At 35.2% G+C, this 16,456-nt stretch overlaps 3 protein-coding genes across 5 annotated transcripts; 1 reads left to right on the forward strand and 2 right to left on the reverse strand.

Moving 5' to 3' along the window:
* Positions 1–2,842: 2,842 nt before the first annotated feature.
* LOC149725292 (mitotic spindle assembly checkpoint protein MAD2A-like) lies at positions 2,843–5,087 on the forward strand. The gene is made up of 5 exons (XM_089892946.1): positions 2,843–3,087; positions 3,145–3,294; positions 3,762–3,891; positions 4,055–4,149; positions 4,392–5,087. The coding sequence occupies exons 1-5, from the start codon at positions 3,018–3,020 to the stop codon at positions 4,556–4,558; spliced, it is 612 nt and encodes a 203-aa protein (XP_089749072.1). The 5' UTR covers positions 2,843–3,017; the 3' UTR covers positions 4,559–5,087.
* LOC149725293 (protein O-mannosyl-transferase 2-like) lies at positions 4,861–11,972 on the reverse strand. Of its 3 annotated transcripts, none has more exons than XR_016386522.1 (12): positions 11,871–11,972; positions 11,368–11,504; positions 11,016–11,221; positions 10,296–10,444; positions 9,667–9,835; positions 8,738–8,906; positions 8,058–8,191; positions 7,728–7,796; positions 7,313–7,502; positions 6,499–6,626; positions 5,855–6,024; positions 4,861–5,520 (listed from the first exon to the last, which is right to left on the reverse strand). XR_016386522.1 is itself a non-coding variant. In XM_089892912.1 (12 exons), the coding sequence occupies exons 1-12, from the start codon at positions 11,921–11,923 to the stop codon at positions 5,032–5,034; spliced, it is 2,097 nt and encodes a 698-aa protein (XP_089749038.1). In that variant the 5' UTR covers positions 11,924–11,972; the 3' UTR covers positions 4,861–5,031. The 3 variants fall into 3 exon arrangements, 2 of the variants coding, with proteins under 2 accessions (XP_089749038.1, XP_089749037.1); XM_089892912.1 differs by having other exon boundaries at positions 5,855–6,073; positions 10,296–10,429; XM_089892911.1 differs by having other exon boundaries at positions 5,855–6,073.
* LOC149725294 (VPS35 endosomal protein-sorting factor-like) lies at positions 11,970–16,450 on the reverse strand. Its single transcript, XM_089892906.1, has 2 exons — positions 13,077–16,450; positions 11,970–12,869 (listed from the first exon to the last, which is right to left on the reverse strand). Exons 1-2 carry the CDS (start codon positions 15,768–15,770, stop codon positions 12,681–12,683), a joined length of 2,883 nt encoding a protein of 960 aa, XP_089749032.1. The 5' UTR covers positions 15,771–16,450; the 3' UTR covers positions 11,970–12,680.
* Between the last annotated feature and the right edge of the window lie 6 nt (positions 16,451–16,456).

Here is a 16,456-nt window from a genome sequence, read left to right on the forward strand (position 1 = left end):
ATACCATTGTGAAAGAACCGTATACAAATTAAGAGGTATCATATAATTTGATACAACAGCTATAGCAATTTACATTTGAAAGAATTGTGAGTAAAAGCAAAACAAACGCTAAAAAGCGGCAAATAAAACGTCCTATATAGTACCAGAAGTGACGTGTTGTTTAAAAATATCACAATTGCTTGTAATGGCCAGCGTAACTTCATTTTAGGTGAAACAGTGACGCCGAAAAAATAATAAACCACTAAACGGCCTGTAAACAATGCCAATGCGTTTTATTGGCGAAGCTATGTCAATACGATGTTCGGGAGACCAGATTTACCCGAAGTTTGTTTTGTTGTTTTAGGAACAAGGGTGGAAAGCCCAGTAGTTTACGATTCCAGGAATTCCAGAGATGTTTATCGACAAGGGCGAATTCCAGAAGCTTCCATCGGTTTATTACGTAATAAAGATCGAACAATACATTCTGTTGGTAACGTATTGAACGCGATTTTACAAAATATTTGCTTGTTATATAGTATACCGCGGTATGTACATGCGGGGTAAAATGGGATACCGTTAGCGCAAAATCCCAGCTTTCCTATTCATGTTTTTAAACAATAAACAACGTTATTTTAGAGTCGTTAAGGAACGGTTATATAATTATGTTGTTTACTATCAAATGGAACGATAAAACAGAATGAACATAAATAGTCTTCCCCACAATCAATAACAAATCGTTTACTATTTAACATGAATCATAAACCTGTATAACTTATGTTCTTTCATTCTGCGAAAAACACGCCGGTATACATTCATCATTATGACGTTACAGTTATCATTATCCGTCACCATGACGTCATTTATCAGGCACGATGCCAAGCTGTTGAATGTAAGAGCTTGTAAATTCCCACCCATTGTGGTGCTATATATAGATAATGCGTAATATAGTGGTGAGTAACCACATGCGCAAGTGCTTCTGTACTGGCATTGGTATACGTTTGGGGACATTCTATTTACGCGTGATTTTTGTCCACCAGTCGAGATTATAATTAGCTTAATCTACAAGATTAGCCATAAATATCGGAATTGTTTATTCTATTTTAAGTATAATTGGTAATGCATAAGTGGAGGGCCATTTAAAACTACGCGTTTAGTATTTAACCTTATATGTATGGGGCTACATACGTTAATACCTTATGAGTGTATATACATCGCCTTTAAATAAAAACATGTGCTTTGCTGTACGGTGTATATACGTACTTAAACGATGACTTAATATTTTTGTCTCGTCTTTGTTCTTACTAATATAAAATGAAATAATTATTTTCCGTATTTGGTCAAACAAATTTAATAAAGTCCCTACGAATGAAAGACGACGTATCTGAATACAAATTTTACGTTATTGAATTAAATGTGACGCTGGGCAAGCCGAAATTAAATATACCTTATTTGAAGATATATTACAATTATTCCTGAATCGAATTGCCAACGACCAAAATTCGACCAAATGAAAAACAACGGAATATTTATCAAATTTGAGGTTTGGCAAAAAAATTATTGACCATGAATCGTGTTCTGGTTTTACTAAAGCCCGACCCACTAGAGATATTTGTAGTGGGTCGTGATTGAAGGCACTTGTTCTGTAAGTGTGAGGTCCGACATTGGCACTTCGCGTTTGAAAGTTCGTTTTTATATGGGACGCAATTAGATTTTTGTGTGAGGTCCGACATGTATGAATGTGATGTCGCTTTAGGTTTGTAAGTTCGTATACATGTTTTTCGACCACGTTTTTTATTTTATATTATCCTCATAACGACTTAGTTTTGTTGCCAATTCCATTCTCTTTGTTGTTTTAATTATTCTGATCTTGAATGTAAATCTTGGTATTCCATAATAAATGATATTTTGTTAAGTGTAAATTCTATATCTTAAGGCCACAGTTAGTGCACGGATTAAATTATACTCCGGTTTGACCTTAAACCCACAGGGAGAGGCTATAACGTTGAGAATCCTATCGACTCTAAACGGGGTTTAAATTATTTAGTCCACCTTGGCGTACAGTGCAATTTACTAGATTCGGTCAATTATATTGTTAGCTTGATGAAATATTAATGATTTCAAAACACAAGAGATAATAAACCAAATAAGAAGGGAAGAATTAGATGGACACACTTTGTCTATAATCTCTATTGAGAAACGGGTTTATAGCTTATGAAAATAGCAGAGGAAAATCATAGGAGTTTCCACGGGATTATTTTTGTGTACGACCGCTGCTTTGGAATTTTTGTATCGATCCGGTGCGTGATATATATAGTGGTTATAGCCATATAGCGCATCCATGCGGTAACCTGGAGGTTACGCTTGCGTACAAGGCAGTGGCATAGAGGCTACATGCATTGGACAGAACACTTAACCAAAATCCTTCCAACCCAGTGATCCCCTTATGTGTTGTCCAAATTATCAGCTTGTCTATACTTTTTAATATCCTATTCGTTTATAAATCACTAGGTTACTTCTTTTTCGTATTAAGCTATGGGTTCTAAACGACTTCCTACAAAACGTACAAGGTCGAGGCCTGCTTAATTTTACAATAAAAATTATAAACAGTCGACAAAGACACAAAGAATGTTCGACTGTAAAAAAACAACAATCGTAAAAATCCGCGCTTGACAGCATACACCAACAGCTTTTTGAAGGTAAATAAACAACGAAGTAGATTTTAAACAAGTAAAATGTTCATAACTTATACGCGTAGATGGTTGAACTGTTTAGTTGGCCAACATTCATTTTAAATGTGCCCCCAAATATATTAAATTGGATAAAAGTGTTTTCGGCAAAAATCGGAACAGCTCTTTCGCCGAGTAGAGTGCGGGAATTTTAATTTTACAAAACTTATAGTTTGCAGCATTTAGGATCAATTTTGTTACAAAATCAGCATAATTTGAAACAAAATTACAGGTTTTTGACCACAATTATACGCCAGATCACTACAACACCCAAAACACCTGTTTTCAAGAAGTAGGCGTGGAAATATCGTTATGGCTTCGAACAAACAGTTGAATAAAATAACCCTGAAAGGTTCCGCTGCAATTGTGTCCGAATTCTTTTGTAAGTTTTTAATTTCATAAAAAAACACAGAAAAAGCTGAAAATAACACTTTTGCAGTTTATGGAATCAACAATATTTTATACCAGCGTGGTGTTTACCCTCCTGAAATGTTCAAACAAGAGAAAAAGTACGGTCTGACCATTTTGACAACAACGGATCCTAACCTACTAACGTATTTGAATGAAAATGTATTACCTCAATTGACTGGTATGCGAATAAAAGTTTTGAACACGGTGCATGGCGTGCAGTAAACCGTGATCTATAAATACCTTAACATAAAAACTAGATTCTTACCTTTAGTTGATTTCTGACTATTTTAAACTTTTCATTGGCCAGCGTTGTTAGATTTCTGTTGCTTACAAGAGCCTGGAGTTAAAATTCATTTTGCATCATATATAAATACCTAACTTAGGCTAACATTCCTATTTAATACCTATTCTGTAAAACAAAACAGAGTAATTAGATTACACATGTTTAGGTTATGATGTTGGTTTGTCTTTAAGTTTTTGAATAAAAAAGAATCAATCTAAGCTATTAAAACTCCTAAAAGGTTATGGCGCATAAATGCCTAGAAACCTAACAGTCTGTGGCAAATCCTACTGAATTATTTAGACAAATTTGAAAATATTGAAGTGATACAGTTAAAAATATGATTTTAATTTCTTTTATACCAGAATGGATTGAACAAGGGGTGGTAAAACGTTTAGTCGTTGTCATACGTGAATGTGAAACAAATGAAACTTTAGAAAGATGGCAGTTTGAAATAGAATGTCAAAGCGATGGTAAAGAAAATAGTAATCCAAAGTAAGAAAGTATGTAATGATTATTTTATTTTTAAGTTGTCTTAGCGGATGATTTTCCAGTATTTTTGATATATATTGGTAAATATATAAATTAATATCGCAAAGAAATAATACTACGGGACATGGACAATTTACAACTTTAATGAATGTTTTTTTATACACAGAAGCAAAGACATCAGCGTTATAAACTCTGAAATAAGAGCCGTCATACGACAAATAACTGCAACTGTTACTTTCCTTCCTTTACTAGAAGTGCCGTGTAAGTTTTATCTTCTAGTTTACTTATCATTGCAAGAACCAGAAAACTATCAATTATCAAGGCATATCTACTGAAATTGAAGTATCTAAAAGTTATTTGTAAATTAATAAAAAAAACTATCATAAACTTGTTAAAAGCATGCAAATGTAAACGTACATTCTAAAATTAATGTAATGGCTTGATCAAGTTTTATAGGCATTCCTATTGTAGATCATCTGCATTTATCATTATATTTGTCACAGGTTCATTTGACTTGTTATTCTACACCAACCATGACTTGGTCGCACCAGAGCATTGGGAAGACTCGAGTGCTTGTTTGATTAATAATTCTGAAGTTGTCAAGCTTAGATCATTTTCAACATCTGTTCATAAAGTTGATGGAGCTGTTTCATATAAGTTTTCTATGTGAAGTGTGTGACAAACACTGAAAACATATAACATTAGATACCTGTCAATCATAGATGCCATTTATGTTGCTAAACATCTCTTTGTAACTTTACTCACTGCCTGCCGTGCTTATCTGTACCACATTATATCATGAAGACAGGTTCAATCATCCATTTGTCTATTGTTAGTCTTATCTTGATAAAGTTGTACCATCTGAAACTAAATATCTTTATTCTGAACTTAGCATCTCACGCACAACCTGGTCTAATTTTTTTCTACTCTCAAGGGTTTAAACTGTAAACCTATCTAAGTCTAACCTTAACATTGTATGATTGTTCATTTATTGCACAAAATATCATCATCTGGATACCATTAGCATTGCAACAGTGGAAAATACATATAAATAAAACAAAATCTTTGATCAGTGGCACCATATGTTGTGTAGCAGTTTAAACATATGTTGTAACAATAACCGACTATAACGTCACTTATGTACTATGTGTATCGTCCGTAACAGTTTTCTTGATGTAAATAAAAATTCTGTACCACAAGAGCACCTATTAACATCGACAGTGAGGTGTGAAGTAGACCTCTACTCACAGTATAATGCTGAGATAATAACTGGGAAAAAGTGTGGAATAAAAAATCGAGTAAAATTCCTGATAATAAACAAGCGAAAATATGTGCAGGAAAGTAATGGTGCAAATATAAAACTCTTTTTATTAGAAAGAATGGAGCGTAATGGATAAACCAACCTAATAGACACCATGTACATGCTTGGTATGTAACATCCATGGTTTGCTTAAGGTTATAACTATCTACTTTACCATTATTAACACCTTGAATGACATATCCTCGTGTTTTAAGCACGTAAGTTATAAAATATAAACAGCCAAAGACAACAAACATGATACAATTAAGGTGCCAAACCAGTGCTGTTCCAATAAGCATTATCTTGTCTTCATTCTTTGAAAACATTTGACCCTGTTGGGTTAAGAGATGTTAATGTTATTATAGACCAAAACACAACTATTAAAAATACATCTAAAAGTCTGTGGCACAATAGTTCCAGGAAATGGTAAAAGTCGATGGCAAATATAACCAGTTTCTACTGTTTACAAAAACCATGTGACATCCCAATATTTCTGGCATAAAATATTGGGCCAATGGTCCTTGGACCAATGGCATGTTACCCTGAGAGCCCTCACGCCTCACCCACATAGATTAGATTGAGGCCTGGAATGGAATGTATACCAGAGTCCCTCGTTTTTAGCCAGTCAGTTGCTATCTAAGATATGACATTATTAACATAACAAACCTCGTAACTGATGGGCCAATACCAGGCCTTGGAAGTTCGTTCACCTCGAACTGGTTTAATCTTATTATTCATAAACAACATTACTTTATGAGATTCAATAAACTTTTCTATAAAGTTCATGGTAGGTGTAGTTAATGGGACACCATTAACATTATCTGTTCTTGTCTCAACTGAAAACAAACAGCGATCTTGAGATTTTTTATCCATAGTGCAAGTTATCTGTGAGTACAAGTTGTAGTTAAAACAACAAACCTTAAAATTTACCATGGTGGTTGCCCATATGTGTCAGGTTTTAAACTTTTGATAAAATCTGGGATGACATTGTTAAAATGGAGTTACACTCATAGTTGTCAAACATAAGGAGCCTGTTGGTAATACTAATAGCAAACAACCATGTTCCTAACTGGACGGAGGTTCTATGTTGTGGCAAGTCATGGGATTTTTAATATAAGCCAAACTTGGCCTATTACCCCAACACACAGGATGCTACCGCATGGTTCTCACCAGATGTTTAACCTTGTTGACTACAAGGTTGGAGCAATTTTTGTCAAGTAGCACTACTGAATACCAACTGCCAGCAAATGAATCTTGAGCCAAGGACATAACTTAAATCTCACAGTTTGTCCTACATTACATTCACTCACCTCTCTTTGCCTAGCAGCCCATTCAGGTAATTCATATTCACTTAAATGAACACAACACCCAACAACTACATTGACAAGTTTCAATCCACAATCCAAAGCACACACTTTATCATCACCATTATTTGCACCTGTGATAAAGTGAACTGTCAGGTCAAATATTCAATCACATACATAGTTAATAAGTCCGCACCCTTGTACTTGATGTTACATTTATTGAATACAAGTATACTATGTATGTGATTGAATATATGATATAGAATACAAGTATACTATGCAGAGATCATACACTATCACACAAGGCTAACTTGGGCAATACGACACATGCGCTAACGTGCTCGCACCAAAACCTTTGGTAACGTCACAACAGTCGCGAAAATGTTGACGCGCCCAAAACCCAACAGAGTTTGGGCATAACAATAGTAGTCATATTACAATGCAGCACGCCAGAGGGTATAGAGTGTACGTCAATGTTTTCCTAAAACTCACGAAAATTCAGACTCAATAACATTGTTTTAGGAATATATTCACATGATTTGTGTATAAACAAATTGTGTGAACTATTATCCATGGATGGCACTCCCATACACACTGTTAAGTATACATGGTATTACATGCAATGCTTTCAGATGATAATAATTCATCAAGGTATTACACCATAAAGTCTGTGTTCAAAAAACTAAGAATCATTTGTTATAACATCAGAGCTTGTGACATTACATACAGTGATTATGACATCACAATATGATAAGAAACAGTTTATAATGACACACAAATATGTCGTCTTCTCGTCTATAAACTTTTGAAAAATATTCACCTTTTAATTCAACTTTCCATTGGTCTGCACCTGGTGTGTTCTGATTGGTCGGTTCAAATGCTGACATCATCAAATGTTGTTTACTTACAAAAGCAGTCATCCATGTATTGTATGAGGATTTAGAAATGGTGAGTCGTTTCATAGTGGAAGCATGTGTAAGATGGACAATATCCCCATCTCTTATGTAAGGCTGGAATTACATACATAAACACCTGTGTTATAATGACTGCAGTTGCCCAACATGCAAGGATAAAAAAGTTAATTTTTTTAGGAAAGAAAATATATCAGCATTAGCATTAACTAATTTTCAGAAACTACAACTGAAGAACCTATAGGAGGATACCAATGCATGACTGCAATATATTTAGCTTATACTGTATAAGTTGCTTAGAATTCTACATCAAAACACATATACCTCATTTGTATTATTCACTCTTGTTATTTTCCACCAGTTGTTTTGATCTCGGTAAGCATATCCAGTGACCTGGGTGTGGGGCAATTTAATAAAAGGATCAATATTTCAATGTATCATAGTGACCAAAATCTAAAGAGCAAACCAACCAAAAGCTCACTTATCCACACACTGCAATACCTTCAGCAGCTCGACTGTGGGCATGAGAGTGGCAACTATGGATATGAATAAGTTATTCAAGTTCCCACCAACAAGAATGTAAATGACCAAACATTTAAAACTCAGCTTAATAAATTCCTACCCACAAGAATACAAAGCATATCTTTCTTTTACCTGTTGTAAAGTTACATCGGGATAATTGTAAGCGTGCGAATGAAGAAACTCCTTTTCATAATCCATAGCTCTTAAAGCCACAGTTGAATTAACAGAAACATAAGCAGGTATACTGGTGTTGTACATGGCACTGCCTGGTGTGGAAAGTAAAGTTTATGAAATGGATTAAATAGCATGTATGAAGCCGCATTTGAATTATTTTATAGAAATATTTAATACTTTGTGGTGTACTAACATGTTGGTACAAGCTTTGTGCTGAGGATTGCCATACATTAAGGTGGCTGTACACAGTATCCGGCGTGCGAATTCGCTTGCAAAATCGTATGCAAACCAGTGTCCAATTCCGCATGCAGCAGCAAAATCCGGACAAAACAGACAAAACGAACGAATTCAAGATACTTTGTACAGCCACTTTACAGTTTTTCGGGTTAGGTTTTACAATTTTAGGCTAAAATCAAATAGAACATAATGCATAGTAATTACAAAAAGTATCTATTGTTTCACAAGTAGTTATTACACCTGTTATAAAATTGTCCTAACTTTTGCCTAGTCAAATGTGTAACCCCTTTACAATAACTATGTAACATTAAAGAGAATCTGAAGACTTCTAATTTACAATTTAAGGGAGTGATTCCCCTCCTTGCATCCCCTACAATCGGCGCCTATACAGTAAGCCTTACCTTCCAGAGTAGCTTGGAAAGAAGTGCTAAAGAAAATCTCTGCACCTCCAGTGTAATGTAGGATATCAAGGTGTAGATAGAACACTGATATATAGATGATGGTTGGTGTGATTATGAGACCTACCACGCGCGCAAGAAGATGCTTGGTGAAATATATCATGGAAACAAGCTGGGAATAAAACATTAAAATTACATAAAAATTACTCAAATACAACATACATATTACTTAAATAAAACTTAAAAATCATTTAAATATAACATAACAATTACTAACTAACCCTACCAGGAAGTTCATAATTTTTAAACTTGTTTAATTATACCTTAATGGTTTGTATGTCTCTTCAAACAAGCAGAGCCAAAGTATATTGCATTTACCACATTAATCAATGAGGTTCCCTATGTTTGACAACTATGAGTGTAACTGTATTTTAACAATGTCACTCCAGATTTTTACCCTGCTGTTAGGTGTCTATACAAACAAGCAGAGCCAAAGTATATTGCATTCACCACATTAATCAATGAGGTTCCCTATGTTTGACAACTATGAGTGTAACTGTATTTTAACAATGTCACCTCAGATTTTACCCTGCTGTTAGTTGTCTATACAAACAAGCAGAGCCAAAGTATATTGCATTCACCACATTAACCAATGAGGTTCCCTATGTTTGACAACTATGAGTGTAACTGTATTTTAACAATGTCACCCCAGATTTTACCCTGCTGTTAGGTGTCTATACAAACAAGCAGAGCCAAAGTATATTGCATTCACCACATTAATCAATGAAGTTCCCTATGTTTGACAACTATGAGTGTAACTGTATTTTAACAATGTCACTCCAGATTTTGTTAAAAATGAAACATGACAACATAGACTGAGGTAACATGTAACAATGTCATGCCACTTATGTATTGTCACACATCTATCTTACCTCAACTTCCCCCAGTAGATTCCATAGATCAACCACAGTCCACATACCAACGAACAACATGGTGAAACAACCAACCAGCTTAACAGATATTGCGCAACCGAGACTTACACCAGTGAATACCAACCATAACCACCACGTGGGTGAAAAACTTCCATCAATGTTTTTGCCTCTGTGTGTGTAAAATAAAATTAAAGCTTCTATTCAAGTTGGATTCAATATGGTATAGCTTGTAAGTAGTAGGCCTATAATACATAACCTACAAAAAGGAAAACAAATACATAAGACATAAAGTAGACTATAATACATGAAAAATACATTACATCAAGAAAAACAATAAAAAGATACTTTCATGTTTATCATTAGTCAATTGACACTTTGGGACTTGAATACTAAAACACCTAATACATTTATACAGCATAAAAAACACCAAGAAACCACTGGTATATGTTTAATATAACAAAAAAAAACATTAATCAATTTACAGATATTGGTGCCTAATTTTAAACCAAATGTTAAAAGTTAAAACGGCTGTAAATTTAAAACTGAATATCAATTTTAAATAGTATAGAAGTTGCAGGCTTAAACTTCATGCTTTGAAATGTCATAGAATTCTTTGTAAAGGATCTTACTTTGAAATTAAAGCCAGCCTTCCTTGGCATTCATTCATTTTAACAGCACAGCATACAGAACATGAGATGAAGAATAATAAGATTTGATCGAGTAGGATGTATTGGGATATAGTGATCATGCCAGTGTCAAATACCTGCGGTTGAATGAACTATAGAATGAATGTAACTTATTTATCCTCATATAGCAGAAAACAACAGCCGTAATAACAGGGGTGTTCTGTTTTATACCCCTCCTGCCCATTTACTTGTTACAACATATGCAACTTTGTTGGTAATCGTTTTCATGAAGTTTAAATTGAATAAATGAATGAATGTAACTTGTTTATCCTCACATAGTGAGGCAACGAAAGTTGTTATAATTATAACATGGGTGGTCTGTTTCATACACCTCTTACTTGCAAGTTGCAAGTACATAACTTGTTGGGTAAAATTTAAACAAGGAACAATACTCAATGTTTCTTCTGACTATCACATTCATATTACATTTGTTAGAGCCTCTTTTTCCATATGAACACTGAACACTCCATCTTAAGCGTCAAACCTGGCAGGGTAGGCAGGCCTATCCTTCAATTTTTCACACTGCATTAATCAGTAAACATCACATCGCAACTTACAGGTACAACCAATAAGTTTGATTTAAATCACAAGAAGTGTATGGATAACTATCCCTGCCTCCCCTGCAGTTTAAAAAGTTGGGTCATCTATGCCCCCCATACATACCAGGAAAACAGAAGTTAAAAGAGCTGCAGATATTCTCCCACACAGAGAGGTGGAGATCATGAAACACACAGGAACTACAAGACATCCAATGATTGCACAAATTGCACGCATGGTGATATATGGAGCAAGTAAGTTACCATCATCACTATAGTAAGGATCTCCTGGATTTGAGAATGGGAAGACACCTTTGTAACCAGACAGGTATCCTGTGAACATTATATAGGTGAGAACTTGTCTCTATAGTGAGCATGAGGTGTATGAATACACCATGTATGTCTGATGTATATGAGACACCCATGTGATAACTCAACAGTGAGAAAAAGGTATATGAACACACTATGATCAAAACAACCTGTGAAAGCAATGATCATCTTCCCAAGTGGAGGGTGAACATCAAAGAAGAAAGTTCTGTTCATATAAAGACCCGCCATCTTTCCGAAATGAGTCTCATCCCAAGTAACATAGTTAGGGAATTCTATTCTGTACAACCTGCAATATAACCAAGGTAAGCTGAGTCAAATACAGAGTGCACATTACATATTATTTATGGTGATACAAGCCCTAAGTTATTTTATCAGTGCCACAGGATGGGCTTAGACATGCAAATGGAGCTGCAGTGAAAATTAAATCATATCCTGGCCCAGTAGACTGAAATTCCAAACATAGCGAAAACTTATGTTAGAAGTAAGTTTACAGACCAATTCAAGAAGAAAGGCTTTGGTATTTGTAGGTTTAAACTGCTAAACATCTTGTTTAGATTGTATGTGTTATTTAGGATACTAGTTAGTACCAGCAGTGGGAATTGAACCAGAAACCCTGTAACCTTAATTTGTTGAAACATAGAACTCTACTTACCTTGTACATATGGTTACAAAGGTAATGGAAGCCAATAAGAGGATATGCAGCATTACAATACACAGACAGTCTATATATCATACCAACTTAAACACAGCATCTATAAGTTGGAATAAAATCAAATAATGAATGACAGAGATCATAAAAATATTGCATCTTATAATAATAATAATCAAACGAAAACAAACCATAGGCAACAAGTTATTCATATATATCACAAACCCATGATACATATTGAACAAATGGGAAATGTTATGTTGCCACATTACCTACAGAATAGTTGTATTTTCCATGGGTGTTATAACATTTAGACGCACTAGCTTTTCAGGTGAAATTTAAATGTTACAATAATAATATAGAATGAAGTTACGAATCAGAATATGAAGGTTTAATATTAAATATTTGAATAAACTGTCGCATTATTCCTTAACAAGAACTTTTAAACTGATTTGAAATGAAGAGCACAATAATAAAGTAAAGTATTGGCTAAGTGGAAATCATAGTTGTTTAAAATAGTAGTATATTAGGTGTTGGGATGATGGGTCAAAATACACACAGTAGACCTCAGCAGTATTGAGTTGCAATTATAAATGGTATGACAGAACAAGGAACATACATAGTTAATGTATATTAACTCTAAGTGAACATAGGCGCCAAACTTAATTGCAGAAGAGGCAGGAATGGTTAGACACTCATTCCATGCAACAAAATCTATTGATTGTAATTTACCGATTTTGCAGAACAGAAAATTCAATAATAGGTATGTCTACCCTGCCATCCCAGGTTTGGCACCTATGAAAGCAGATATAGTTAGGCTGCAGACTGTAGCTGTAGAGTTTGTGAGATAGTTTTGTAAACCCCTCCTTTCTTTTTAAGTGAAGCAAGCATCTGAATCGTTGCTTTGGTGTTTGCTTGTGCATGCTGCTGGGAAAGTCCCCAAACCACTACTGCAAGTCTTTGCATTTTCTCGTCAGATATTTCTCCGTGTGCGATAATAACCTGGAATATACAACATGGTGTAACGGTGCATAATTCATAGTAAAATCAGTTTAATGACAGTTGTTATAAAAACAATTTACAATTTGCCAATTGGAGAAATGTTTTACAATAATAAACAAAATAAAACGTAACCAACAAAAATATACAAATGATAAGGTTTTAAGTTCATATTCAAGAATAAATTATTTATAACATAGTAGTGTTTACCTGAAACAAGTGAAATGCATTAAGAGATTGGAGCTTTGGGTCTTTGTTATCAGAGCCCAGATATCCCAGGACCTCATTCAGTAAAGTTGTGCTGATCTGTGATATCTCTGCTAGGAATTTCGGATCATTACTGTAGAGGTCTTCATTTGAATCAACTTTATATACATGGTAAAGATACTGGTCTTGACTATAAGCAGTTAGTAAGGATAATACTTTGATGTAGATGGCACATGTGATGTCTGGGCGAATTTGGGATCCAGACTCAGATATGATGTTTAGGAAGCTTCTGAGAAGGAATAGAACCCCTTGCTCTGTATTGTCGGGTACTGTCAGTAAACTGGACAGAAAGTTACTGACGTGGCTCAAAAATGGATTTTCTAATGATGGCTTAGCTGGTAAATTTACAAGATCCATAATGGTGCTTAGACCCGCTTTATACATTGCATCTGATTGTGAAACACATTGGCTGATTAATGCAATCTGACCACTTTCGAGGTACAAGCCAAATTTGGTTGCACTATCCAGAAGAGATGGAATTGTAATGAATGAATACGCAGCACAAGCGCGGACAAACGCTGATGTTTTTCGTGTGTGCTTCCCTTTCACTATCTTTGTCACTTTACCAGAAAGTTGGTTAACTGAATGCACCAATGTGGCTAACACGGGATCAAGACCACTGAAAGAAGCCCGACACTCAACGTAGAAACTCAACTGTTGTTCAAAATCCTTGCCAAAGTTGATTTTCAGTAACACGCCACAAATCAAGGAACTTGCAGATGTTATATCATCTTCAATACTCAACGCATTGATGGAATCATGTATAGTACGACAAATATACATCAAGCCTGATATTGTGGTCGCATCAGAAGCATTCTGATTTGTTTCATCCTGGTTTTTAATAAAATATTCAGCCACAATCTTGCAAACTGTCACCCTCTGCCCATCTTTCTGGAACATGTCGAAAAAAGAAAGAAATTTATCCATGGTGAAGATGCTTCTGAAGTCAGGCATGTGTGTCAGTACACAAACCACTACAGTCTGCAACTCAGCGCTGAATTTCTCATAAACACGATCTGGTGTCATGTGTTTGATGATATCAGCGAGCACGGTGTTAGTTTCCTTATGTGTGAAGTACTTTGCTGCATATTCTACCCACACAACGGCACAGTTGATGTAATCTATAGGATTTCTTATTTTTACCAATATTTTCCAGGTTTCGTTCAGAATGGTTAACTTATCACCACTTGGGGGCTCTGTTTCAATTAATTTTTTCCCCAAGGACTTCAGGACTCGAAACTTTGGATATAATTTGTCGTCAGATTTGCTAACAGCAGCGCACAACACTAAAGCTCTGGCGGCAACATACTCAGAACTAAACGAGCTGATACAAGAATCAAACAAGACAAGATTGTTTCCACATGTGTTGCATTTTTCAAGGACTTTAGTTAGAGTTGCATCATGGGCATTGTGGCTTACACAAAAAAGAATCCATTGCAGGGCAGGAGTGTAGAAACTTAAGTAACTTTCCATGTTTATCTTCTGGTGTGCAAGAAGGTTTTGAATAGGAGTTGTATACATTTGCTTGTAAGTGGCAACAAAGTCATAGAAGCAAGACTTGAAGTGGCCTTTACATGATGGCAGATGCTTCATACCAATGTAACTTAAATATGTACGAGCATATAAAGCTACAAGTGGGTTCCCAATTCCTCTTGTCATTGCATTCAATCTTATTAGATTGCTCTTACATTGATCCTTCTTTAAAAACTCATTGCATTTCACAATACTTGCTTCCACGTAAATCCTAGGCAGCAGCTCACGGATTGAAGCAATTTTAAGAATCCAATTCAAGCAAATCTCTTTAGCACTCTCAGGAACCTCTTCAGGTATAATATTATTTGGATCCATACCTTTACACATGGAGAAGATACGGTCAAAAACAAGAGATCCAAATGTATTCAGTAGATCTGTTACCAGTATAAACTTGCTTGGGTAGAACTGCATAACAGATGCATCAACCAGAAGTTTTGCACATTGTATTGTAAGCTTTAAAGATTTAACCTTCTGGTTTGTATTCCATGCGTCAGTTAGTGTTAGGTTGAGTGAATTAATACGATCTATGAAATCTTGCTGAGAAAGATTCAACATCTCTTGCACACTTGATTCACTAAACTCATCTAACTGACCAAGCCGATCCCGCAGTTTATCCGACACAGAACTAACTTGTGTGTTTCTTCCAGGTTTATCCTTCTTTCCACTCTTCAACATACTGATCATGCTGTTTGCCAAACCCTGGTCAGTTGTGTGCCTTGGAATGACCTCCAACTTCCAATCCATCCACGAGGCATCAGATGAAGCCAAATCTACTTTTATTTCATCATCATTTTTAACAGAAACTGCCTTAGATGGTTTTGTAACTTTAGTGGCGCTGGTTAGCGGATCTTCTATACTTAACATCGACAGTGGATCAATGAAGTCTTTCCCGGAGCTAGAGTGAGACTTTGTGCTTCTATTCTCGCTATTACTGGCATGGCCTTCCCCTGAAGATATTTTAACCAGACTTGATTCAGTTACGGTGATAGGCTTCAACGGGTGATACTCGTTTGAACGCAACTTTGTCAACTTGGCTTTTCTTTCCTTTTCATCCAGCGAATAATTCACCTTTTTAGGTTTCCAAGCATAATGTTGGACAGGCATATCAACAAGCTAATATATTTTATGTTATTACTACCTCTGTAATATTAGGTACTAAAGTTAGGTCAGTTTTGTTTGGAGTAATAGGCAAACTGTGGCCGAAATTGTCAGTTCCCCACTGTAGTACTGTGTACAACAGGACAAAATTGAACTATATGCATCTAGTATTTTAACACTAATATAATTAAACATAATAAACAATGAATGCAGAACTATAGGGTATGCCTGCAGCTTGACACAGTGACGTCCATATGGAATAAACGGATAGGCTATGTAACATGAGATACGTAATGGAAACAAAGTGACAGTTTGACCAACGCTTATATATATACACGCTTGGACACAATATATATATAAGCGTTGGTTTGACTTAATATATCAATAATTATAGGAAATTTACGTTTAATTACACCAAATATATTATTGGATGAATTAAAATTATATTATTCTACCAGTTTCGATTTCGCAACGAGCATACGAACTTGTTTTTAGCAGAATTCCTTTATTCTTATTTACAACATACATTACTAACTTATCGCCAAATAAATGTGCACGTAGTGCCCACTTGAAGTCTAATTTTTAGTCACTAGGGTTTTCTGTAACTGTTGCAGCGCATTTGTAAACTCTTAAATCACCTTTCAATTTTCCACACACCCCCATTTGTAAACTCTTAAATCAACTTTCAATTT

This window comes from Ciona robusta, chromosome 14, assembly GCF_009617815.1.
Source record: "Ciona robusta chromosome 14, ASM961781v2".
Taxonomy (NCBI): Eukaryota; Metazoa; Chordata; class Ascidiacea; order Phlebobranchia; family Cionidae; genus Ciona; species Ciona robusta.